The 25,960-nt window shown below is 45.5% G+C and overlaps 2 protein-coding genes across 7 annotated transcripts in view; one reads left to right on the forward strand and one right to left on the reverse strand.

Moving 5' to 3' along the window:
• Positions 1-14,439, forward strand: part of LRIG1 (leucine rich repeats and immunoglobulin like domains 1) — a 95,777-nt gene extending 81,338 nt beyond the window's left edge. The window contains 9 exon segments of the mRNA XM_069811900.1: positions 1,133-1,204; positions 3,446-3,609; positions 5,461-5,781; positions 6,430-6,711; positions 7,261-7,680; positions 8,991-9,113; positions 9,703-9,867; positions 11,011-11,319; positions 11,507-14,439. Coding sequence (XP_069668001.1) covers positions 1,133-1,204; positions 3,446-3,609; positions 5,461-5,781; positions 6,430-6,711; positions 7,261-7,680; positions 8,991-9,113; positions 9,703-9,867; positions 11,011-11,319; positions 11,507-11,739 — 2,089 coding nt within the window. The 3' untranslated portion in view covers positions 11,740-14,439.
• A 2,467-nt stretch (positions 14,440-16,906) lies between these two features.
• SLC25A26 (solute carrier family 25 member 26) overlaps positions 16,907-25,960 on the reverse strand; it is an 88,924-nt gene continuing 79,870 nt past the window's right edge. For 4 of the 6 annotated variants that reach the window (XM_069811904.1, XM_069811901.1, XM_069811907.1 and 1 more), the window contains 2 exons: positions 23,843-23,907; positions 16,907-17,392 (listed from right to left, as the gene is read on the reverse strand). In XM_069811904.1, the coding sequence (XP_069668005.1) occupies positions 17,132-17,392; positions 23,843-23,907 (326 nt within the window). In that variant the 3' untranslated portion in view covers positions 16,907-17,131. Of the gene's footprint in view, positions 17,393-20,763; positions 20,839-22,292; positions 22,367-23,842; positions 23,908-25,960 lie in introns of all 6 variants that reach the window. The other 2 variants (XM_069811902.1, XM_069811906.1) reach the window with 2 other exon arrangements.

Here is a 25,960-nt window from a genome sequence, read left to right on the forward strand (position 1 = left end):
CAGGAACAAAGTTATAGAACATATGGCAAATCTGCATGCTCTTAATTTTTTGATTTGTTCTTGGATAAATATCGCCTTGACTTGCACATTACTTCTTTGCAGGCTGTTAGCAATGAAAATATGCTATTTCAGATGCAGCCCTCTCTCCTCCTCCCTTGCCCCAACTTTGTCCTAAATCTAGGCTCTGGCAGTGACACATGTTGCAAATGACTGGTTACGATGCAGGCACCGAACATCCCCATTCAGCACGACTGCCTTAGAGCGATTCGCAAGGAGTAAATTTTGGCTGCTGCTATGTAATTTTTTTTTGTCTGTCCCAAGGCTGATGACTCCAGCAGTGATTCATGAATAACTTCCTTTCTGAATTAAGACAAGTTAAAGTATATGTGATTTTGCTCTAGATGTTTTATTGGCTGTTGATTGTATGAAATGTTATGACCATTGAGAGCATACTGAAGGGTTAGGGCTGCTTGACTGTGGGGGTACATTCCCAGAGAAAGGTGCCCTTATTAATGCTCTACCAAGATTTTGCTCTGCAAGCAGTGCTTGCCTGTCCTACACTTCACTTAGTAAACTTAAACCCCAAGTCTGACATTATCCTTTTTCAGAGGACTAGTGAATTTTTTAATTAGCAATAGTTGTGAAGGAAACTTTTAAGAATACCTTCTTTTGGAAACATTGCAATGTTTTCCGAACACAATAGTATCCTCTCAAAGTCACTTTCAAATAACTTCTCAGATGCGGTTTAGTGCAAGTATTTGCTTTCTTTATGTTTACTGAAGGTCTAGCCTGGGATACGACATTCCTGACTATCTTTGGTTATCGAGGGGACTGAGGAATTTCTGAGCTATGGATGATGGAGGTAGCTGAGACTGAGAAAGTGTAGTGAGAAGATGGAGTATGGAATGACTTAGTGATTTATTCCCATAATTCTTTTTGACTATTGTTCTGCGATACTTACTCGATATTAAAGTGTTTTGTGGAAAACCATTTCTCTGAGCTGCAAGTGCATATGGCCTTAACAAGGAGTTACCACATCACCTGCTACTAGAGTCATTGCTGAAACATGGAGAGACTTTATCACAGCCATAGCATCCCTTTTGTTCACATTGCCTTTGGTTGTGTTCTGCAGGAACCTTGGGGATAATGCCATCCGCTCAATTCAAGCAGATGCCTTTGCTAAGATGAAGAGCCTGCGGCAGCTGTAAGTAATTGGACTGTACACACCATTAAGGAGGCAGGGATCCTTCTTGCCCTGGACGTGAGAATTAGCACGTTGTTTCCAACGGGGTGTTATCGGCATTACCACTCATTTATTTCCTCCTCTGCAGGGTATTTTTACACATGAGTAGATGTCACGGGAACATCTTGCATTTAATAGTGAGTGAAATTAGATCATCGGAACAGGTTCTTCCAGCAGGTTCGCATCTGTGCAATTATTCATCTCCGCTCAGGAAGTCCAGCCCTGGTCCTGTTAGCCATCTCTCCTTCTCACGCTGCCACTGATTTAATTCCCAGTGGCCCATCTGCTCCTTTGCTGTACCTATGTTTAGGGTTTGTATACAGTACTGACATTTCAGTGATAAGCACCATTTGAACTGGATCCACTTGTCATCCAGCCTTCTGGTGTAAAAATACGGATGTGTTATCAGAGCTGCTGCTTGTGCTCCAGGCTGGGGCTCTGCACTGTTATCAGACACTGTTTCCAGTCTTGCCTGGTTTCCTTTTCTCTTCTTCTCCATAAATATTTAATCCACTGTCAGTGCATTGCTATACACTGGAGCAGTGCAATGTCTGTGGAACAAGAAATTGTTTATTTGGTATTTGGGCAGGTTCATATTCTTCTTTGTGATGTTGGAAAGGGGAATCAGATGGTCACTGTTAGCAATGACATTCATTACCAGTGACTGGGGAGTGAATAAGATAAGCGTTGCATGTCCATTGTTTGTTTAACCACCTTCTTTTGCACTGGCTCTTGAAACAAAATTGAACAAAAGATTCATCTTATTAGAGAAGAGCTTGGGGGGGTCCCAGATATTGTGAAGGAACCTTTATACCATGGAGAAGGTAGCTTTCAGACAGTGGACATAAACATGCAGAATGCATTGTACTGAAGCCTTAAATACTAAGGGTCTCTGACCTGTCCCAACTAGCCAGCAGTGTTTATGCCATCACATGTATTAGGGGCTACACATCTTTCTAGGACAGCAAAGTGGACATCTTTGGAAAATCAGATCTCTGTGTTCCCTCATTCCCTCCCTCTCCAGTCCATTTTTTTCTTTTCCCCTTTCCTGGCTAGTTTCAGACTTCAGGATTTCCCAAGAGGTTATCAGGTAGAAAAATGGGAGGAGATTCACATCTTCTTACAACAGTGCTGGAGTTGGAATTCTTTGCTCTTGATAACGCTGCTCTTGCACAACTTGCAGTATTGCAGGACAGGACTTCTCTGTCCAGGGCCATTTTCCCAGTCTCTGAGGCATCCTCACATTCGATTTGAGGGATCAGACTGGGTTTTCCTAGCATCTTGGATGAAACCAGACCAAAGTCTGAATTCCCTGTTGGTGTAAACTTGCAGTTCTTCACTGGCCTCTGAGCTGTGCTGAGCCACAATTTGGCCCAGAATATTTAAAAAAAAAATCCTGAAGCACCCCTTTTTCACAGCTCTTTTCTTAACAGAAGGTGCTAAATTACTGTTAGGATGCTGAGAAATATTTTTGTGTTTTGGTTTCCAAACTAGTCCCTGTTTGTATTGGGTTTACACAATTGTCTTTGGTTGCTTCTCTTCCACTGCTTCTGTTAATCAGTAAATACAAAATCAGCTATACCTCTTATCCCTGGTGGTGCTGGTGTGCAAACATGTACCTTACAGAAGGCAGGCACAGGCTCTTCACTTACTCCTCTGGTGTTGGCCACTGATGGAACTAGAGGTCTTACAGTGGGAACTTGGCAATCCTCTCACTGTTCAGTAATTAAGTCCTGAATTCAGTCCCCACCAAAGATGCTTAAACCACAGAGGCAGAGAAGGAGCATGTGTGGTAATTAGATATGAGAAATAGGAGCAAGACAGGCTGTACCGTTGACTTGTGCCTCCGCTGTGTGTCTCCTTTGTAGATGATCTGCCTCAGTTTCTCTCACTTAAGCCAGGGATGGTGTTGCTCGTCTGTTCCTAGGGATCACTCTGGAAGTTGGTTAATAAATATAATATCTAGGGAGTGTCACTGGAGTACAGGAGCGGGCTGCTCTATGTGGAGATGAAATGCTGTTTAAATGTGTTATGTATTTAACATCATTAGTGCCTCGAGGACAACCCTGCAGTCCTTTTTTTCCTTCCACCCATGCTGGGGGGGAGGGAGGAATGTGTCTAACATGAAAGGGCTGTGAGCTTTCCAGCCTTATTTCCATGCGGGACTCACAGCAGGCTCGTGTTGGTTTTGTTTCCCTGCAGCCACATAAACAGCGACAGCTTCCTCTGCGATTGCCAGCTGAAATGGTTGCCCCAGTGGTTAGTTGAGAAAGAGCTGCAATCCTTTGTGGTGGCCACCTGCGCCCATCCTGAGTCACTAAAAAGCAAGAGCATTTTTGCCATCCTGCCAGAAAGTTTTGTGTGTGGTAAGTCTTGCCTGTGTGTTTTGAGGTTGGTTGTATGAAGGGTAGGACTCACTTGGGAAACATTTTCTTTGACTACTAGCATGTTATTATGAGAGGGTTTCTGTTTTGTTTTGTTATTCAATGGGATCAAAGGAAGCCTAAGCCTGCATTTTAAAAATTTGTCATTGGCTACAATTTATTTCCCACCAAAACCACACAGCGCATTGCTTGCATCTAGTGTATTCCTTATGGGGCTCCCTGAGTATTAAATCAAAAGGGACTAATGCTTGTTCCACTTCCAGATGGGGCTGCACAGAGACTTCCCCAGTCCACTTGATATTACCAAGACTGCAGCTGTAATTTTTTTTCAATCCGCAGGATTCTGAGCTTCTTCTGTGGCTTTGTGTTCTTCACTCACTTTTTCTCCCTCTTGGAAATAACAAAGGGTTAAAAAAAAAAAAGCAGAGGAGAATCTCTCCATCACAGCTCCTTTTTTTGGGCCAGCAAGGCATTACACATGAACCAACCGACGGCTAACAGTTGCATTCTAATCTTTTCTTCTCCTACGGTTGTTTTTTTTTCTAAACAGCACCTACTGCTGTTCCCCCACCCAAACACTGCAGTTGACTCTGCACCTGAGCTGTGGTTGCAAAGCAGCTTTACTTAATACCCAGCACACACAAACATCTACTACCCCTCTCCTACAGAAAAGAAACACAAATGATCAGAGGATGACAAAGTGATGCTGCTCATGCATCCAGCATTTGGGCAAAATAAAGGCCTGGTCTGGTGAGCCAAACCCTGTGGTGTGGATCCAGCCAGTGTGGATCCTGGGTGGAGCGGCACATGGCTGTTTGATGAAGGAAAAATGAGCTTCTGAAAACACTATTTAACTAAGTTGAATGCATGACTTGCAGTAAACACAGAGCAAAAGCTTTGTTCCAGCTGCTGTCCCATGTCCCTCTCAATCCGAGTAGCAGGGCTCTGCCTAGGTGGCCTCTGTCTGAGCAAGTCTGGGAGGCTTGCTGTGTTCATCTGGAAGAAGAGCTCATGAAGGCTCCATCCCCACAGCAACATCACAAAGCAAAGACAGCTTTGCTTCTCCAGTGCCTGCCAAGTCCTCCAGGCACTAGTACTCCTGGTTCCAGAGGCCTGGCTGTTTAATTAAAACTTAGTCAAATATTAAATTACACCATTTGTAGAAATCTAATAAATGAATCTGCTTGGAACCTTGCTAAAACCAACAAACTTCAGGGCAGAGAGAGAGTGTGCAAAGCTTTCCATCCCAGACGGATGTCAGGCAAATGCAATTGCTTCTGCTTTGACAGTGCACGCTGCAGTCGCCTTGCTCGTGAGCATTTATCCTTAGAGCTGGCATTTGCAGCCCTTTAAGTGTCCTCCTGCTCTCCCCTCCTGCTTTACACTAATGCAGGCCTGGAGGTGAAGTTTTAAGTTCAGTATTGCTCTTCATGCATGGGTTGTGTAAGGAAATGTATTTTCTTTAGACCATAGTATCTTTCTGAGGTTCAGCTACATTGGTGAGGAGAGCTAGGCATCTTGTAGGTGTTTGAGGTCACTAAGTGATGGTCTCAGTCCACTGATTACAGAACAAACCAGAGAAATGGGAGTCCTAGCTTAGACTAGCCACTCAGTGGAGTTGTGCGTGGCACGTCTGCACTATAGAGCCAGTCTCGATGGTGGAGTGCTTTGCAAGAGCAAGCTGCTTTCCTGGTGCAGACAACAGTGGATGTAAAAAGCAGATGTGCAATAATGTCTTTCACTTATGCACTACTCATTTCTCATTGCATGTCTTTGCTTGCTTCAGTCTTTCCTCATAGTACAGAACTAACTATGCCTGCTGTTTTCTCTTAGATGATTTCCCCAAGCCACAGATCATCATCCAGCCTGAGACAACAGTGGCTGTCCTTGGGAAGGACATCCGTTTCACTTGCTCGGCCGCCAGCAGTAGCAGCTCCCCCATGATGTTTGCATGGAAGAAAGACAATGAGATGCTGCACAATGCCGAGATCGAGAACTTTGCCCATGTGCGGGCAAAGGATGGTGAGGTGATGGAGTACACCACCATTCTGCACCTCCGGCACGTCACCTTTGCCCATGAAGGGCGTTACCAGTGTATCATCACCAACCACTTTGGCTCCACCTACTCCAACAAGGCCCGACTCACTGTTAATGGTGAGTAGGAAGCTGCTTTCTCATTCCTTTCCTCAGTCTGAGCTGGTACAATTCTCTGGGACCCACTTCTGGCAGGCAGTTACTCCTGAGGGTCCGTTCCCGATGGTGAGGAGCTCTTAACCTCTTCACACCAGCTGCTTGTATCTCAGTGGATGCTGAGAGATGCCATGTGAGGAGCACATGCCAGGCTTGTGATGGCTGCCATCCAGCCAAGCACTTCAGCATGTTCTTGACAGCTTTAGCTGCCTCTTTTTTGCTCTTCCAGTAGAGTCTTTGCCCAAAGAAATGGGCAAATAAAAAAACAAAAGGATACAAAGGAGAGGGACCGTAGTGATTGGAAGTTCTCCGTAGGAGAGATAACGGGGTTTCTTTCCAGGTTAATCGCGAAAGAAAATTAGCTTTGATCCCGGCTCTAATGATCTTGAGGGGGAGGGTCTTGGATGCTGCAGACCGGTATGTGCTGTAGAAACACGGGGTTAGTCCCCAGCAGTTTAGATATATCCTGCAAAAGCAGCTTGGCTATCCTCTTGCCTATGGGTAATTATCATATTAATCTCCTGCCTAGGAAAGAAAACAGTTAGAACTGCCCAGAAGATGGTGTTTTCCCCAGGGAACTGCTCATTCCTCCTTCTTGTTTTTCTTTATCAGTGTTGCCCTCATTTATCAAAACTCCCCATGACGTCACCAGCCGGACAGGGACAATGGTACGGCTGGAGTGTGCAGCTGAAGGACACCCCACCCCACAAATTGCCTGGCAGAAAGATGGGGGCACGGACTTCCCTGCGGCCCGAGAACGCCGCATGCACGTCATGCCTGACGATGATGTCTTCTTCATTACGGATGTGAAGATAGAAGATATGGGTGTCTACAGCTGCACGGCACAGAACTCTGCGGGATCTGTGCTTGCAAACGCCACCCTGACTGTGCTGGGTAAGGTGCATTAGTGCCCCAAGAGACCAAGTGGTCTGAAAGTGGGAACTGGAAGGGATTGCTGTTCAAGCTCTTCAGCAATTGCAGATACACAGAAGGGACAAAGAGGCAGTGCTCTGCATTAGTCTTGTTTCATTCTTTTACACTGTAGTTAACTAATGAAAAATACCCTGGCAATTAAGAGAAGGAGCCGTAAGTCGCATTTACTCTTGTGCCAAGGAAGCCCCTCCAACCATCCTATTAGCTGTCTGGGAAAACTACTTCAAAAGGAAATTGCGCTCCATCTCTCTTGCCCTATGAAATAATTCATGTGTGTCAGCCGTTGCCCCTTGTTCTTCTTGGGGTTTCTTTGTCGGGAAGACTAACACCAACTGGTTGTGGGAAGGCCTTGGTTGTGATTGTTAGATCTGCTGTGGTTTGCAGCTGCCATGCTCCTGGGCACATGACTGCGTAGTGTGTTGCTGTGTATTTGTCTGCAAGAACATCAGTTATGTTCAATACTGTTAAATCTGTCCCCAAGAATTAATTTCTGTGTTTATTCTCCTGCAGAGACACCATCTTTGATTCATCCACTGGAAGACCACGTAGTGTCCGTAGGTGAGACTGTGGCTCTTCAGTGCAAAGCCACAGGGAGCCCAGCTCCCCGCATTACCTGGCTGAAAGGTGACCAGCCCCTGATCGTGACAGAAAGGCATCACTTCACCTCTGGCAACCAGCTGCTGATCGTTAGGAATGTTGTCTTGGAGGATGCTGGGAAATATACCTGTGAAATGTCCAACACTGTGGGGACAGAGCGGGCACACAGCCACGTGAGCATCTTACAGTCTCTCGGCTGTAGGAAGGACCGTACCACTGTGGGGATCATCACCATCGCTGTGGTGTGTAGTATCGTGCTGACGTCTCTTGTCTGGGTCTGCATCATCTACCAGACGAGGAAGAAGAGTGAAGAATACAGCGTCACCAACACAGGTAGCTCCAGTCTCCTGCTAAGGCTTGCTTCCTCTAACCTTTTGTGCTGTCAGACTTCCCACTGAGGCTGAATCGGCCCATCAGGTAGCCACACAATCACACTGGAAAAGCAGTTGGCTTATCTTAGTGGTTCTCTTGGCTCACAAAGCTGGAACCAGCTTTCACTTCCTGTTGAAGCATGTTCAGAGCTGCCTTTCTCCCCTTGGCTTGCTCTTCAGAAAGGACTTTTCCACTTGGCAGTACCTTCAGCCACTGCTTTGCTACTTTGATTTTCCATGACCATAAATGATAATGCTTGAGACAGTCTGGATTATGTCTATGATGCTGGTAATCTGTCTTACTTCTTGGGAATCTATATTTTCATATTCAAAACTTGAAAAATTAGAAGCTGGCATCTCTTTTGCCGTGTTGCCTGTAAGAGCTGTTGTAGCCCTGCTGATGAGGGGTATCCCTCACTTTTGGGGGGAAGAAGTAGGGTTTATTGCATCCCCCTGACATTCAAAGGGGATATTTTGGTGCTGAAGTAAGTGTTGCAGTGAGAATAAACTCTCCTGCCCTTATCGTTATGCAGCCTCTGAATGCAAGTATGGAAGAACCAGCCTGACTTCCCTGCCTTGCTGGGATTTGCAGGCTTCCTATATTATGCTTAGCTTTAGATATAGTACGACATAGGATTTTAAAGACAGGGGCTAGGCAGGAGGTCTTGGAATACCATATGACCAGTGTGATGTGTCAGCAGGATTTTTTTTTTCCCCCCTTTTTTTCAGTCCTGAAAATCTAGGGCTTCATGCCTAGCATAACTGAGTTTCACTTGGTTTTGTGTGACAAGGGAAACTGAAATTGCTGATATAAAATGGAGAAAGCCAAGGATAGCTAAGGGGTTTAGACCTACTTGCCTGCTTAAGTGAGTCAAAGACCCTCTTTTCCAGAAGTCTTTTACGTGTGACTTTGGGAGACAGAGAACTTGAGTCAAATGAGGTACTCTGAATTTCAGGGGAGAAGGAGCGATTTACTTGTTCTGAAGAGACAGTTCCACCTCCATCTACCTTGTACTGACCATGCCAAATGCAAACACTCAAAATGGCTTTATCAGCATTGTATCTCACAGCTTTAAGATTTGAAAAATCAGGAGTGGGGCCTCCCAGGGGAATGGAGTATTAAGGCTGTTCAGTTTCCATTGCATTTACAGAAAATACCAGTTACAGATCTGGTCCCAAATCCCTCTTGAAAATGAGATTTTACATGCCTTTGAAAACAGAAGCCTTTATATCTTACTAGGAACTGACATTTCTCTGCTCCCATTGCTCTAGATGAGACTATTGTGCCTCCTGACGTGCCAAGCTACTTGTCTTCACAAGGGACTCTTTCTGACCGGCAGGAAGCAGTCATCAGAGTAGATAACCAACAGCCTAACGGGCACATAGACAGCAATGGTGAGAACTGGTTTAATTATTTTTTCTGCAGTGCTGTATCTAAACTTGATATGAGGAGCTAGAAGTCACAGTACAAAGTACTTCTGTGCTTGTTACGAGTTATCTGAAAGATCTTCATAATGTAATTCTCTCGCTACAGCATTTATGCAGAACAAGGATCTGTCTTTCACTTCACAAAGCTATCCTCTCCCAGTAATAACAGTGTTCATACAAGCAGACGGCTTCAGAAACTGCTCAGTCAGGCCCTCAGGACTGTATTTTTGCTAATTTTGGATTAGTTTTTTGGCACCAGAGTTACCCATAGTTAAGCTCTACTAGAAAATACATTAGCATTGCCTGTCCCTGCCTCCAGGCTTAGAAATTAAATGTTGGGATTTTACAGTATTTGAACACAGCACGTTAGGAAGGGAAGGCTAAGCGTTCTGAACGAAGATTCTCCTGAGATTGTACAGCATTTATTCTGTTAACCATTAGCTTAAAATTATCTATTATCTCCACTGCTATTTTTTCTCCCTTTTGCAGCTTTTACAGTAGAAATAAGACTAACAAGTCATTTAACTGAGAGCAGATGGTTGTAATCTTTAGCCAGATGGTTCGTTTGTTACAGGTATGTGTCAGACTGATGCTGGAAGGTGTCCAGATGTTGAAGCTCCCACTGTAGGTTGTAGACAGCCAAAGCTGTGTATCAGCTATAATAAAGACACTTGGAAAACTGAAGACATGGCTGATGGAATGCTTGTTCCAGATAAGACAGGTACAAAACCCATTAATCTGGAAAGGTATTTTGTGTTTGTACAGATCAGAAAGCCCTCCAAGTCAGACGGCATTAAGACAAGAAATTGTTACCTTCAGAAAAAAAAAGCTCAGAATGATTCTCAGGTGTGAGCACAGTAAATTTACTTTCTCCTGCTTGCTTTGATCCTCTATCAAGCTTGGGTAGTTTGAATTTGAGAAACCGTCAGAAAGAGGCAGACTAAAGCTCACGATAGCCATTACTTGCAGCTGGTTGATCAGTATTTTCATTTGAGCTATTCCTAAAATGTGAGAGCACTTTCAGACTGAAGGTGTTAAAATTTTCCATGCTCTTTAAAGGGGCTATCAACTTCAAAGCTGAGCTTTTTTTTTTTTTTAAATTTTCAAAATTTAAAGGTTATTTTGGGCACTACACCTGCCTCTGCTCTTTGCCAATTTCTTGGGTGTTACACTCATACTTTTCTATTTTTAGGATGGGGTTTCTGTTCTTATGCTGTATTGTAACATCCACAGAAAAACAGCCAGTGAAACAAATTTTCTCTCCAGGAGAAACTGTAAAGTTTAATAATGGAAAGTTGTCGAGTGCACTAAGGAAATTAACTTTCAACATTTAGAAACTCCTTCCTGCTTGCTGCTTTGAATTCCGCTCATCTGTTATTACCACTAACCGTAATAACGTATCGTAAGATAACAATATGCATTGACGGTGATCCCTGTAAAGCAGCAGCACAAAAATAAGAAAGGTAACTTGGTATTTTAAAGCAGGTACAGGAAAGTTTCACTTTCTATTTCTACCCTGACTAGAAAGTCTGGAAAAGAAAATAAATGCACAGTTCATTTAAAAAAAACCAAAAAACAAACAAGTCATAACTTCTTTGGAGTAAGAAAAACCCAACCAACTAAACCTATTAATTGGAACTACCTTTAGTGACAGCTACAGAGCTCTGAAAAATGCAGGTGTTTACTAGCCCTGTATAAAACAAGGAAATGTCCGTATCACTTCGTGAGAGAGATTCCCACACGGCTGAGGGACAGACGAACTAAACAGAGCTGCCTTTTCTTTCCGCAAGTTGTGTGCTTCAGTGCTGACAACTTCCAGCTGGTTAATCTTCATTTGTTGCCGTTTTCCTTTCCTCCCTTCAAGGCTATGGCCTGCCAGTTGTGTGCACGGACTGCAGTGGCAGCACGGACAGCATGAATGTCCATGTTTACCCCAAGGAGTCGGAGTACTACTCTGAGAGCCTTAAGACTATGGATAATAACTACCCAAACGCACTGAGCAGCAAGGAACGAAATAGGAAGAGGGGTGCAGGCACCAGCCTTCTTCATCCTCAGCCGTGCAACGGGATTGCCAGCGGCAAGAGGATGGAAACAGATGGGACCCTCTACCCCAGCAACCACGACAGAATAAGACCTGTGAGCACGACCAGCCCGCTGCTTGCAGACAAACACGGTACGTGTTTCCCTGGGGATGTCTTTTTCTCCCCCGCTGCAATAGGTACTGCCTGAGTTGTATCAGAGCCCTGTTTTCTCCTATCAGCTTTTTTAACTGGCTCAAGGGCATGAATGATAGTGGCAGGGCTGGTTTTATGAGAAGCGCTGGCATCAACTAACCACGCTGGTTCTTTGTTTTTTTGCAGGCTCTTCACAAGCAGTAGCAAAGCCTTCAGAGCTTAACAACCTTAATTTGGTGAGAGCTTCACCAGCAGGAGGGTCCTTAAAGCAACTGAACGTGCTTCCTGAAATTTCCCCAACACTACTGGATTTGCAGAGCGAAGCAGGAGTGAAACAGGCTCTCCTGTCCAACGGCTACGTGCCCAAGCTGTGCGACTCCGTTCATGAGTTGAAGCCACCGAACAGATCGCTGGACTGAGAGGACAGACTGCCATGTGCAAATTAACAAACGTGCTAATTTTTTTTATTTTATTTTTTTTTTGCACAGAGTATATAGGCTACTTACTTCTACCTCAAATCTTGAACTGATGACCTGTCAAAGGCAAACAACTGAGGTATGAGAAACAAGCTTGTATGGGGAACAAACTCCTGTTCGAGCGTCATCTGTTTGTACATAGTTTAAAACTTCCCTGAGAAGTATGAAGCGTTCAAAAGTTGACTTGCATATGAAGCACATAAATGCAAGGGATTATTGTGTAAAGAGAAAAGTATTTGATACAGTTGTACATAAGAGTTTTCATATATAAATATATATATATAAAAATATATATATATCTTTTACAGAGGCTATTTTAATCTTTAGTGCATGGAAAACTGAGTGAAATTTTACAATTTTGGCAATATTGTTTTCAGTATCAGGTTGCTGTTAAACTTTGTGAGAGAAATAATTCTGGTGCCTTAAATGCATAAGCAGAACTTCATAAAGCCAGACTGTTCCAAAGGGATTGTCCTCTTTTCAATGGAAGTTCCTTTAAATCAAGTATCAATTGGGTTACTTAGCACAAATTTCCTTCCCCTTTGAAATTTATTGCACTTGACACATTTAAACAGAGATCTTCAACTGTTTCAAATGAAGTTTATAGGGAAAAAAACACATGCAGTGAGGAATTACATAGCAACCTGATTTTTTCCTGTTGGTGGAAGAACTTAAATTCCATTATTTCTAAAAACTGCATAAAAATTAGTATTTGAACTGTGAGATACATTAGTGGACCACACAAGAGGCACCGAATAATTCAGCAACAGTGCAGAGTCCTAAAACAACCAGACAAAAAGGCTGTCGTGATTAGTGAGCAGTCATTACCAAAGTAAATAACTCGCGCAGTAAACTGTGGGGTGGTCTCATATATTGCACCGTTGAAAACCGTTGCAGCAGAAGGTGTTATCTGCCCATATATGCTGTTACAGCACTGATGACCTACAGAGCTAATTGCAGAGATTTCCCCTCCCAAATGGTTGCAGCTTTACCTGTATAAGGTGCATATAATGATACACAGCCTGGCCCTGTTCAGAAGGAATAACCTGTGCCAGTATAGTGCATTTTCACACCCAAAAAATACATCTGTTCTGGAGGGGGGCGGATTTGAAACCATAGAGCTGTTTTGACAACAAATCTAAGATCACACTCCTAAGATGACAGCTGTACCGTTAATTCATCTGATACTTTTTTTTTCCTTTTCTTGCAACACAATATTACGCTTTCTTCTTGAACACCATTACCCCCATCTGCAGCTAGACTCTTTACATGACAATACCCACTTCAAATGAATTATGCTTCTTTGTGTAGCAATTCTAGGCTATTCAGAAATACATTCATTTAGAAGGGAAACTGTCTATTTATCGTTGGAAGTTCTCTGTTAAATGGAAATGTCCCAAGTATTTTTTTATGTGGTCTTTTAAGTTCATCCATGAATTGGGGAAAAAGAAATACCCACATTGGTCAAACAGATCTTTGTCACTTCTAACTTCACTATGATGCTTTTTATTTATAGAAAGGCTGCTTTCTGTTGGTGTTGGTACCTGTGGATGGAGGACTCCCTTCCAGTTACTTGTAATTTGAGTTCTGCTAACGTAAGGTTGCTAACTCTGGTGATGACTACTTTGGGGGAAGGTTTATTAGGGGGGTTTGTTACTTTTTTTTTCCTTAGGAGCAACTCAAATGCCACTTCCACTGAAGCCGAGTCTGGTGGAAATCCGCCTTTGCTAGTGCTGTGGCTCAAAACAAGCATCAGAGATAAGGGCAGAAACATTTAATTCTCCGTTCGGATCCATCGCTTCGGGATCTGCCGGAGTGCTACCGTGCCTGTGGGGTTTCAGTAAGCAGTTACGTGCTGCCCTGCATCAGGACAAAGGTGCCCGTTTGTTTTATCACAGGCTGGTCCTGTCCAGCCTTCCCTTGAGGAGCCACCACCTCCAGTAAGGGAGGGACCGCTCGCTGCCTCCCAGCAGCGGATGGCGCGTTTCGCTGTCGACGAGCCAGCTGAACCTGACCTTGATGAAGCAAGGCATAATTCAGCCAGGTACCTGTCTGTATCAGTTCCTGACTGTTGACACGTTTGCACTTTGAGACAGGTGGCTAATTATGTTGAGTGCCAAGTTTACTCAAAGCAAAGGAAATGGATGTTAGAGAATTATAAACCGAGCATAATTTTCCTTTTACTGAAGGGAAAAGTATGCTTCGGAACCAACTCGCAAGGTGAAAACAGTGGAACCGGGGACAGGGGGAAGATGGGAATGAATTAATTGACTCATTTTACTGGCGGAAATGTCATCACCATTGCAGGATACAAAGCATATTTGCCACATTAACATTGGAAAATAATGTTTCTGAATAAAGTTAACTGCTAATGTTATGACTTCCACTAAATATGTGAATTTGCTGCTTCTAAGAGGCAATGTGAAAGAGGAAGTATTACTTTTGTGTACAAAGTTATTTATTTATTAGAAAATTTGGTACAATGTTGTACATTGAAAAACATGTAAGATATTGAAGTGTCTAACAAATGGCATTGAAGTGTCTTTAATAAAGGTTCATTTATAATATTACAGCTGTTTTGTTGAGAATGAGCTTTTGGGAGTTTCAGTTGAAAATTAAATAAAATTCTAACCCATTGCTATACTCTTTTCTGTCTTTCTCTGACAAAAAAGCAGACTAATTGCCAAAATACTGGCTCATGAAATCAGACTCACGACTTTAACCTGCCATCCTGTAAATCAGCAGGAGACTCTGGCAGCCTGACTTGAGGATGGGGTGGAATTTGGGGGCTGTATTGAAAGATGGAATAAAGAACTCGTAAAAAATACATTTCTAATATATCAGCTTGCTTAAGTATCTGGCAAGTACCCTTATCTTGGCACTGAAAACAGACCAGATGGGGTGTGTGCTTGTGTGTGTAAGTATGTAAGAAAAATGGGGCCAGGATAGCACCAGACTCAGCTGCAGTTGTGAACACCTCTAGCTTTCTCAAACTCAAACCCCACCCTGTATGGAAATTCCAGAGGCAGCTTTGGAGATAAGCTTGAATTCTTGTTTTAACTAAAAATCTCGATTCAGTTTCTGTATATTTAAAAAAATTTTAAAAAGTATTTCCTCCTCCAAATTATAACTTTGGGCATAAAGCAGATTTTCTGAGACTACTCTGCTAAGTCCCTTAACACATGTAGGAGTTCAATTTTTTTAAAGTGGAAAAGAAGAAAGAGCCTTTAAGAGCTGGTGCCTGGTCTGAGATTCAAGTTTTGTTATTCCATTATCCCAGTAACGGGCTAAAATTAATTTTTTTCAACTTTTGGTAAACTTGAAATAAAACATTGCTAGAACTCAAGGCAAACAAGCAGTACGGGAGAAACAAACACATTTTTAGGTCTTCCCACGCCTATAGTCCCAAAACTAACAGTGTCATTTTCAGCCAGATTAGACAAATCGGTGTGTGCAGAACGGCTCTGGCCACCAGCCAGGAGTCTCACTTGCCGGGTGCCATTCCCGGGTGACCTTGTCCTTCCTGCAGCGGTCTGGGGTGCAGAGCCAATTCATCAACACGCAGGAAGGGGAAGCGCTTGGGGTCCATCTCTCCCTCACCACTACGTCAGCTAAAACAATTTGGCTACTTGTTTGGGTTTTCAGTTTTTTAAATAAAAAGCAGTGATGAAAAAAACTGATTATGCAAATGTTAAGTAAAAACAACAGCAATCCAGCATTTGGACCCAAAGACTGAGGCATGATTATTTTCAGCTCAAGTAATTAAATGCACCAACTGCAGTGCTAACCCTCTCAGAGTGTTTAAAGAGCTTTAATAGAAAATATAAGTTAGCTTTTAAGACAGAGCAATAAATCTTGCCCCCACCCCCCAAAGCCCTTAAAATTGGTTCAGCTATATATAAACTTCATAAAAGAGACAACCTTAAAAGTGGCAGGAAGCACTGCTACACCGTGCCATGAAAACTGGTAGAATTAACCAGCCAATAGGGGACTTGGCTGAAATTCCCCATTTTAATTCAAGATTATTTTTAAGAATTATGTCCTTTGTTCTGTATGTTTTACTTGTTTGCCAATTACTTTCTAAGTTTTTTTGGCCTCAAAAAGGTCTTATTACTATGTCATGGGATGACAGGGTAATAAAACATCCAGCCTTAGTAAGTAAGCCTGGCCCGTGTTTGCGCCCGTGCTCAGGCTTCACACGTGCCCTCCCCGTTGCTGCACTAACCTGGTTTGGCATTTGTTCTCCGTCGCCTACACCTGTACATCTTCCTAATGAGGAGAACCACCTCAATGTGAAATCACAGCACCCCAGTGGAGCACGTCATCACAGGTACGACGTCAGTTAACCGGGAAGCGTCGCGATGACCCGCGAGGAGCGCGCATGGACCGGCAAGCGCACGCAGGCAGTGCCGACGGCTCGAAGCCGACGGTCTCGCCGCCGCGACGGCTGCACAAGCCGGGCTCCGCCGCCCCTCTGGAGCCTGACCATGGGGGGCTCGCGGTGCATCGAGGCGGCCAGCACCCACCACCTCGCCCCCCGCGCGAGGAGCCCCTCGGCCTCCAAAGGCCTTTTCACCGAGCTCGCCCCTGCACCATTTTGGCCGCTATAGCTTCTAACGTGAAAGCAACGGCAGAGGTTTGCTCTGCCTGCCAGCAGCCCCCTGAGAGCCCTCGGGATCCATTCGTGCTCCAGCAGGAGAACTTGCACATCTCCCTGCCCTGCCTTCCCGGGCTTCAGCATTTCCAGCCTCCTGCTCCTTCAGCTGCTGAGGGAGGAAGACCAAAAGGCAGCAGAGCTGCATGTCTTTGCACAAGCGCAGCTGTAAAATAATACAAGCCCGTGCTTTTACTGGAGAAATGTGAGTCTAATTAATAAAGCTGCACTGGCTACCACACAGGAATGCTTGCTGAGCACCTGTAGGTATAAACAGGAATATAAACTTCCACAAATACAGCTCAAATCAGAAACAAATGGATTATTGTCTTTTACAAAGAGCTCTCCCAACCTGGAATACTTTCAGTGCTGTTGGAGGGCAGCAGGCTGTAACTCTATCGGCCCCTTGCCCGACCAGTAAAACCCTCCCCGCGTTATGAGGCAGGTGCCACTGAATTATGAAAACTTGCTTTATTTCAGCCTCCCCGCTCAGCCCACGATCTGGAGGTTTGCAAAAACATTTCCCCTGCAGGAGTTCTAATAACGCCTTTCTCAGCAACCGTAATTAGCTGTTTACCCCCCCCCCCAAAACATTACTTTTTTGGCACAGCTCTCACAATGACCTCACTCACTTTCCATGCAGGAAGATTTCATGTTTGGGAAATTGGATTATTGGAGGATTTACTTTTCTTTAACAGCGAAGGCAGCTCTCAGCCTGCTGAACAGCTGCTGCGGCACGGCGAAGGGGCGATCGGAGGAAGGCTGCGTTCGCGGGCGGACTCCTCCTCCAATTCGGCGGCTTCTCCAGCTCTTTGGCGGCCACCGGCAGGACCGGCTGGGCTGGGTCAGAGCAGCAGCTGGCGAGTCTTCTCGTATGTCCCCAGGAAGATGAAGCCTCCCAGGCTGATGGCTGCCATCCGTGGGACAACACCTGCAAACAAGCTGAAGGCGAAGGAAAGGCGGTTTCAGAGGATGAGTGGTGAGCAGATGCCGCATGGCTGGCTGCAGGGGTTTTGGAAAACAAAGCCAAGAAAAATTCTCTCTTGCTGTTTTCTTAAATCCCACCTCACTGCTCACTGAAGGAACCTGTCTGGACTTCCCTACCAGAGTACTCCCAAGCCTTGTGATTTTAACCCCTCTCCACACTCCTCATGTGCAGAAGCAAAGGTGCAGGAAGCTATGGGCCACGTTGTGGAAAGAGGAGCTCAGACACATCCCCACGAAGGGCTGCAGGCAGATGGGAAGCGTCCCATCCTCTGCCACCCCCATCCAGCCTCGGCGGAGGGACCCCCCCTCTCTGCCAGGAGCTCTCCCACCCCAGAGACAGCCCTGCTCACCGCAGCGGCTCATTCCCAGTAACATACAACAGGGGCCAGCAGGGAGGGAGCAGGAACGGCTGCGCATTCAGCCACCACAATTTTTAGGTGCCCGATCCCAACAGTTCTTGGAAGTTAACAGGAAACTCGCGCAAAGCCGATTGCTCCACACATCTAAGCTCATAGTTGGTTTAACAGCTCCAGGATAGGCCAGTGTATCCTCCTGGAGGATTACAGGCTTCCTTCGTTGCAAGCAAGGATTAAACATTAGGCTCGAATCAGTTTGGCATCCCCCCACTGATCTATCGCCCGCTCGGCGGGATCCCTTCGCCGCACAATCTGAGCTCCGTGGGGACGCTGCTGTCCTCGGCTTTTTCCAAACCCTGCATGGTCCCTGCTAGGAGCGTGTCCACAGCGGGACAAGGTGTAATTCCCGGTGAGACCTGGCTGCGCGGGAGATGCATGCGACCCCAGGGCTGCTCAGGAGCTCTCTGCTCCCTGCCGGTGCCCGGCTACTCACGCTGCGCTGGGGAAACCTCTGGCTGCAATAACTCTGGTTTTCGTTGTAATGAGCTTTGCTAAGGAGCCTGGAGCACACAGGCAGATGGAAACATTTTATGGCTTTACTAGACAGCAATTGGGTCTATTACCATAATGACAGCTTTAAAACAGAGTAATTTGTACAAGGCATGTATGGACAGAGTGCTGATAGGGTAAATCCTATGGTGCAGCATCTCTCGCGAAACACACACCATCCTTCTCCTGCCGAATTAGGCAGCCCTCATTACAGAAGCAGTGGCAGGCATTCATTTATAGAACAGCCCACTCGAGACATAGCTATTACACAAACAGGGGCAGATAACTGAGTTACCCAGAAGCTGCATCCCTGGCAACCTCTATTACTAACCATCACTTCCAAGAATCCTGGCCCTGCTCGCCCCAGTTTCCCCTTCCCACCTGCCATCCGTGGCCTCTCCAATCCACGCTTCCTCCATGGACTCCTTTCTACAGCAGGAGCAGAGCTGAGCAGCTCCAGGGCTGCCCCAAATCCAGAGAGCTGAGCTCTGCTGCAGGCCTGATCCAAACTGCTCCCCCCACACCTGCCCTCATCAGCAGATGAGATAAATTGGGTTTTTTTCTGCAGCTCCCATCAGAAACCCCTCTGGTGGGCACAGGTGTGCTGCCTATTAGTATTTGCTATCTGTTCACACAGATTTCACCTGGCACCCTGCCACTCCTCTCTCCTTGCCTGGGTCTTCCCTTTTGCTTAAGCAACTTTCCCAGTTACTGGTCGGATCCAGCACCAAGGGCTGGAGGGCTTCACCCTCACCTTCTCATCACCGACAGCTGCAATCGATGCACAGCATGTCAGTGACCGGCAAAAACCAAACGCAGGCTTTCTGGTACAGACACATCGTGCTCTCCCCAGCCGTGCCAGGAATGGCTCAGCAGGAGTCACAAATCTGGGAATCACGTTTAAATCCCAGGGCAAGGCCTGGCACCTGCAGGTGTTAAACCCGCACCGCGTGCCCTCCCCAGCCGTGGGCATGCCCTCTGGGGTGCAGGTCTTCGCTTCAGGGTTCCCAGCCCAGCCATACACCTAGTCCTGTGGTTCCAGCAGCAGAGGTGAAGTTTTTGGGCGACTACTTGGCAACGCAAAGCAAATTCTTTCTCAACAGAGACTAACCGGGACCCCTGACATTACCCTTTGGAAAAGGCACTGCAGGACCTGGACACAGCACAGAGGGGCCAGCGCTGAAAAAGGCACCGTGTGCTCGGCCATAAAACCTCTGTATTACACTCTGGACCAAAGAGGTGGCCACGCCAAGAAAAAACAATGCTTTTTATCTGACTACGGCTTTGCACTGAGCTCACTCCCACGGGCAAGCTTGTGTTTCACAAAGCAGCACGCCCTGGGTGCAGGGGCTGCTTTCGCCACTCGCTCCAGAGAGTGGTGTGGTTAGTGCCTGCCATGCCATGTCCACCCCGACTGGGAAGCTCATCCGAGGAACGGGATACCTGCTGCAAACCACCAGCTCTGTCCCCAGCTACATATGAGCTGGGACAAGGTATCTCACCAGATTTATCAGCCAAATAACCCTTGTCTTTCTCACCAATGAGCTATGAAGCTTCAGCCAGGCTTTCAACCACCACCACCTCCTTGCGTGAAAAGCAGTCAGACAAGATGTAAACCTGCTTTCATGCGAATGGCTCACCTACCCTGCTGGCAAGAGCAAAGAGGCGCACGGATCCGCTCACCCCATCCCTACCCTACCTCCCGCTGCAGGTCTGGCTCTCCCCGGACAGAAAGGGATGTGAAATTTCTTGGCGTGAAGCAAAGGGATTTACTAGGTGCAGACCAGGAAGCTCAGCCCTGTGCTCTGGTTTTAATAAGGTGGCAATAAGCAACGCGTCTTTCTGCCCTCAGAATTCCTCCTCTTCAAGTATGAGATTTATTAGAGGAGCCATAAATCATTTCATGTTGCAACTGGCCAAAAAAGCCCGACATTTTTATTGTTTTTGATTAATAGATTTATAATTGGCAGCAGGCATGGCAGCCTCTGCGTTTATTTTTCCCAAGACTTTCTTCCTTTTCCTTGCAGCTGACGCAGCTTGGCCTCCTTTACATGTTACTTTTTCTCCAGATTGCTTATTGTTTTGATTTCAACTGAATTGTGTTCCTTTTGGTCCTAGTCCATGGGTACTATCTTTAGGCAGAGTTTAATTCTGGGTTGTTTAGAAAAGGGCACTGCTGAAACACCCCAAAAAGAACACAAACATACATTTTTATTTTCTGCTGTTGGCTGGGGAAAGGGGGAGGTTTCCCCAGCCAAATCCATGCCTCTTCGCGCCCTTCAAAGCTCAACTGCCATCAGCAGCAGACGTGGCCTCACTTCTCCCAGTCCCTCTCAAAACATGCCCTAGAGTCCACCACGCCATGCAGGACCCAAAATCATCATCCACCGCCACATCACCTCGTCACCTCAAAGAGCAAACCTGAGACAACCCATCTCTGAGCACTGCCGGGGGGCACAGCTGGACGTCTTCCTGGAATCGGTGTTCAGGAACTTCCTGCAATTTGTTTTGAATTATTTCCCACATGTGTAGAAAGAGGATTGAACTTTTATTAGTTGAGCGAGCAGAGATCAGATGTTAAGAGAAAACCGTCTCCCGCAAAGCTACGATGTGCATGCTGCTTCGAGCAACAGTTTACAAATGTTAAAACAGCACCCTGAAAGTATCGGCCACATCAAGCGGATTAAAAACCTATGAGAAATTACAGTGAAAAGCCCAAAGTAAAGCTTCCAAAAAAACCCCCCTTTCTCTTCCAGGCCAAGGGCAGGTGGGACATGAGCCCTACCGAAGGAAGCACAACCTGAACCTTATGGACTGGAGGAGTTAAGACATATATTCACTATGAGTGGGCAATAACTGGTATGAGTCATGCACTCAAACAGAGCACGGTAGCATAAATAAAGCAGGTGTCTGTAAAAATCAGTAAGAATTTATAAGCTCGTGACACCTCAAAATGTTCTACAAACGCTAGCAGAGGATTTTTTGTCCACAACACCGCTCCAAGGTCAGAAGAGCAATGCTCTGTCTCAGGACTGGGAAAAGTGAGGCAGTAAAGAGACTGGATCGACATCACCCCAGACTTCCGCAGCTGGTCAGAAGAAAAGCCCAGAATATTTCTACGCCCCAGCCACAGCAGGAAAGCCACCAGAGAGCTGCTCTGCAGCTGCTCAGACTTATTCTTTGCACTCAAGCCTGTCTCAGAAAACTTGCATTTTTGCAATGACTGCCTCACTGGAGAAATCCAAGCAGGCATGTGCTCAAGCCCAGACCTGACAGGGGGCTCAAAGCACAAGTCAGGGAGCACATGGCTCCCTTCCTTCTGCTTCAGCTTGCCCCTACTGCCAGCACCACACTGGCATCACCTGCTCCCATCACGCTTCACCGTAAGAACAGTGAATATAAAGGAACGGAGGAGACCTTGCTGGTGTTTTCAAATTGGTAGGAAATTGCCAGGAGGAAAAGACATTCCATAAGGGACACGTGGCTCCTATGTTGGCCTTCCCTGACATCTGAGGGGTGATTCACACACCTCAAGATGAAACTGTAGTACTCACTGCCACAAGATGCGTATGCCTGAAGTTTAAATGGATACAAAACACAAAGGCACACATTCATGCAGAAAAGTCCATCACAGGTTATTAAACACAAAGCCACCCTCGCCTCCGAAGCCTGGAACTAAGCTTAGAGATTCTACCAGGGATATACTCTGAATAATGCCCGGTTTCCGTGCTCTTCCCTGGACATTGCTCCCAGCTAGCACTAAGGCGAGGACACCAGATGCCCCTGGAGGGACTTGTTCTTAGCTACCTGACAGCTGCTCCCTGGCCACGTGTAGAGCAATTAAAAGCCTTTTCTGTATGACAGTATTTAAATATAAGCAGACCAGCCTGTCTTCTCCCGCCCCCTGACACACACAGAGATACGACATCTGAGATGTAGCATGTCCTTACCCCGACAGGCCTTGTGTCCTCCAGATGCCACCGAGGGCGGTCAGAACATTTCCACTAGCGTTGCTGGAACCAGCCTGCAGCACAGAAAGAGAAAGACTGTAAACCATTGGCAGAGACGTTTAGTTATTTCCTGAGCTCCCTGTCCCTAGTTAGTGCTACATTACAGGAATTGCAGACATCCTAATGACCTCCTTACTCCAAACACAGGCAAAAGGTCCTTGTCTCCAGGAATGAGGCAAAGGGCAGAAAGGGAAACTGAGGCACAGAAGAACACAATGATCACTCCAAGGTCACAGAGCTGGTTAGTTTAGAACTGGGTATCCAGTCCCTTCTGCACTACACTCAGTTCTGCGTCCAGCAGCTGACACTGGAGTAAGACGTTAATAAAAACACACTCTGAATGCACCAACAAGGGACTCCGCTGCTCACTGCAAGAGGACAGCAGCCTTGAGATTTACTTTAAAAAAACCCAACATGAGTAGTGTACTGCATGTGAAAATTGCCTTGAGTGCAAAACAGAGGACAAACAGCAGGACTACAGACAATTACATTACATGGGTGATCTAGTTAGTGTGAGATGACTAATATAAAGATGCTGCTTGAATGGTCTCAGAACACCTCAAAGCACCATCATTCCCTCACCAGTGTTGACCTGGTTGCTCAGGACAGCAGCAGATATAAATGAAACCCAGTTCTTACCATTTTATCACCCACACTATCCAAAGGCAAAGAGCTGCAGCAGGTACAACACCCAACAATGAGATACACACAACATAGCTAAATGGCGAGCACAGATGTGTGTGACTCGACTGGGAAGGTGCATGTCATCAACAAGAAACACCCCTGTACTGAGGGACATGAGCAATAGGGTAAAAACCACCCAGAGAAACTCCAGGATGCCTGACCTTCACCAACACAACAGCTCTTTGCAGCGCAGGGAAAGGCTTTAGGAATATCCACCTGCTGAGGTCTTTTTAGCTATGTGGCTGCTTAGCTCTGCGTCAATGAGATGATGATGGGAACACTAGACTTACTAGCAATTTAACTACTTACTAAACTTACCAATCTGACCAGCAATCTTTCTTCTGCCCTGGTTGGCAGATGTAAGCCATCACAATCTCTATAGCTTAAAATTTTAGGACAGAAAATCCAGTGCCAAGCCCTCCTCAGAAAAAACACACATACACACACTCAAGCTCATCAAACCAACAGAGGAATAAATCCCTGATGAGCAGTTTAACTTTGGGTGTCTGACTTTACAAGGATATTCTCCTAAAGACACCGCATGAGACTCTGGAAGTCTAGCACAAGCACAAGCCCTTCTCAGAGAGCTCCTTTGGGAAAGGACCAGAAGAGCAATGCAAGGAAATGAACACAACAATTTCATTAGTTCTGCATGCAGTACCTCTTCACATCTAATCCTGCCTTTGAGGACAGGAGCAGAAATCATTATTAATAGGTGCTGGATTTCATTCTGTAATGACCATACAGAAACTCTGGAACTACCCAAGCCATTCACCTGCGTGTCTGCTGGCCTCCTTCGCTCTTACCTTTGCCAACATAATTCTTGTCTTCGCTACATCGAGAGGTGTGGTGACTGCAGCTGCAAATCCACCTGAGCAAATTAAAATACCAAACACAAGTGAGACATTGTTGGGTGAGTATGAATGCCACACTGCCTATAACTCCCATGGCTGTGATCAACACTGCTCCATTATTAATGCCTACAGCATGTTTCCTCACGTCAGAGTCCAGGTACGTCTGTCGAAGGTCTGTACACAGAGTGTTTTATTCCTATGTGTTGACTTAAGGAAACAGCTCTATACTAGTTAACTGTAAATCCAAACATGCCCATTGAGATCACTGTCCTTTTGTTTTGGATTCTGTGCATATATGAACATACAAAGGTCATAAGGATAACGGATTCCACTTCCAACATCTACAGACAGGTCTGAAAGGAAGAACCTGCTTGCTCATTTGCAGAGACAGGAAAATAAGCCAGTCACACTGTGTTCTGCCTTGAGAATTAAAGTCTGACCATTCAGATGCTAGAAAGACAGAAAGAGAAGAAAGATGCCCTGCATCTGAAACACACATGCTTCAGGGGCAAAGCTATCCACAAGGTACAGACAGACTGCATCTGGACTTCAACTGTTAGACCTGAGACTGTTTCAAGGAAAAAAAGACAAGCCAGCGTTTGGGACGGACCTCATCTCCAACGAATTAAATCAGCTCCATTTAGGATAATAACAATATGAAGCTGCCCAAGGGTCTTTGGAAACTGTCAGAAGTCTGGTGCCGCAAGTGCCATCTTCCCCTCAAAGGCATTTTTATTTTCTCTAATCACTCTCAAACTTCACCCTTGGAGCTCATTACTTTCACTTGGAGCAGCCAGCTCAGCTGGGGCTTTCCTCCTGAAAGCCAGAAATCTTCAGCTTATCCATCTGCATGTCTCACCCAAACATGCGTGTATGTCTGTCTCCATACTCCAACCCCGTGGCTGCAGCCTGGCCTCTTGTGCTATCTAGGGACCAGCTTTGCTGCTTTTTCTCCCAGGATCTTATTCTCTTTGCCTTATTTCCCCATCCTAAAATTAACTCCAATCTCTCTCTCCCTCCTCTGTTCACAATATTTCAAGCAAGTAATCCATGCTGAGGAAGAGCCAAAGTGAAGGAAACTTTTAAATAGAAGCAGCTCAGCAGTAAGTGAAGGAAGAAAGGGGGGAAGAAAAGAGAAAAGGACTTGTTCTGAAATCTCTCCTCCTTCTTGCTCCTGTTTTTTTCACTGGAGCTTGTATAAATCCTGTATCTGCTACAGCAGGGAACAAAGTGACTCCAAAGACTGAAGCCTACACAGTACCCAGGGAATAAGCTAAAAATAATCTATTTTCTGTTCCAAGTTTTATGGAATGTAGAAAAATTGATCTCTCTTCTTGAGATGGTAGAGAGGAAAAGCATTTCTTCTAAAATCTGTAAAGTAATGAAAAAATCCGTCTTCCCCACTGGCTTGTGTTTTTAGCTGCATCTCTCTCTCTCAACCACCTTAGCTTTAACCTGTTAAAACCCTGCTTTATGTTGGAAAGGAGGTTGGGCCAGCTGGCACCCTACGTTAACTTCTTACAGTTAATTAAGGAATGTCCCATGACAGTTCAGGAGATGCAGTAAGGCACATGTGCAGTCCCCTGGATCTCAAACAAGAATAGCAGGCAAGCCAAGTTAGCAAACAGCCCAAAACACCTGGTTTAGGAGCAGCTTCTGCTCACGTAAGGTTGGCCCATCCAGTTCACTCTGCTGGAAGCTTTCTAGCAGTGATATCTCACTGAAAAGCAGAAAAATGGGTTGTATTCAAGAAGCCAAAGCAGAAACTATGAGCAAGTTAAACTAAATTCCAGCCCATTCTTGGACTTTCTTTAAGGTCAAAAATCTTTTAATTGTGAGCCAGTTTTTGAGTAAGTGACCCAAAGGCTTTGAGAGAATGGTCTGGATAGAAACTTTGGTACTCATGTCAGCGATGTATTTTTAGAACAGTAAAAATAATCTCCATGGAAAATAGTGGCTTTACAAGTCTGGATGTAGAAGCCCTTCCTTTGCCCACAGACAAAGATAAAATTAAATAGTGAACCACATGGCTGTCAGGCCTGTATCAAGCAAAAAATCTCAATGCATCAC

Source organism: Haliaeetus albicilla, chromosome 24, assembly GCF_947461875.1.
Source record: "Haliaeetus albicilla chromosome 24, bHalAlb1.1, whole genome shotgun sequence".
In the NCBI taxonomy this organism is placed as follows: domain Eukaryota; kingdom Metazoa; phylum Chordata; class Aves; order Accipitriformes; family Accipitridae; genus Haliaeetus; species Haliaeetus albicilla.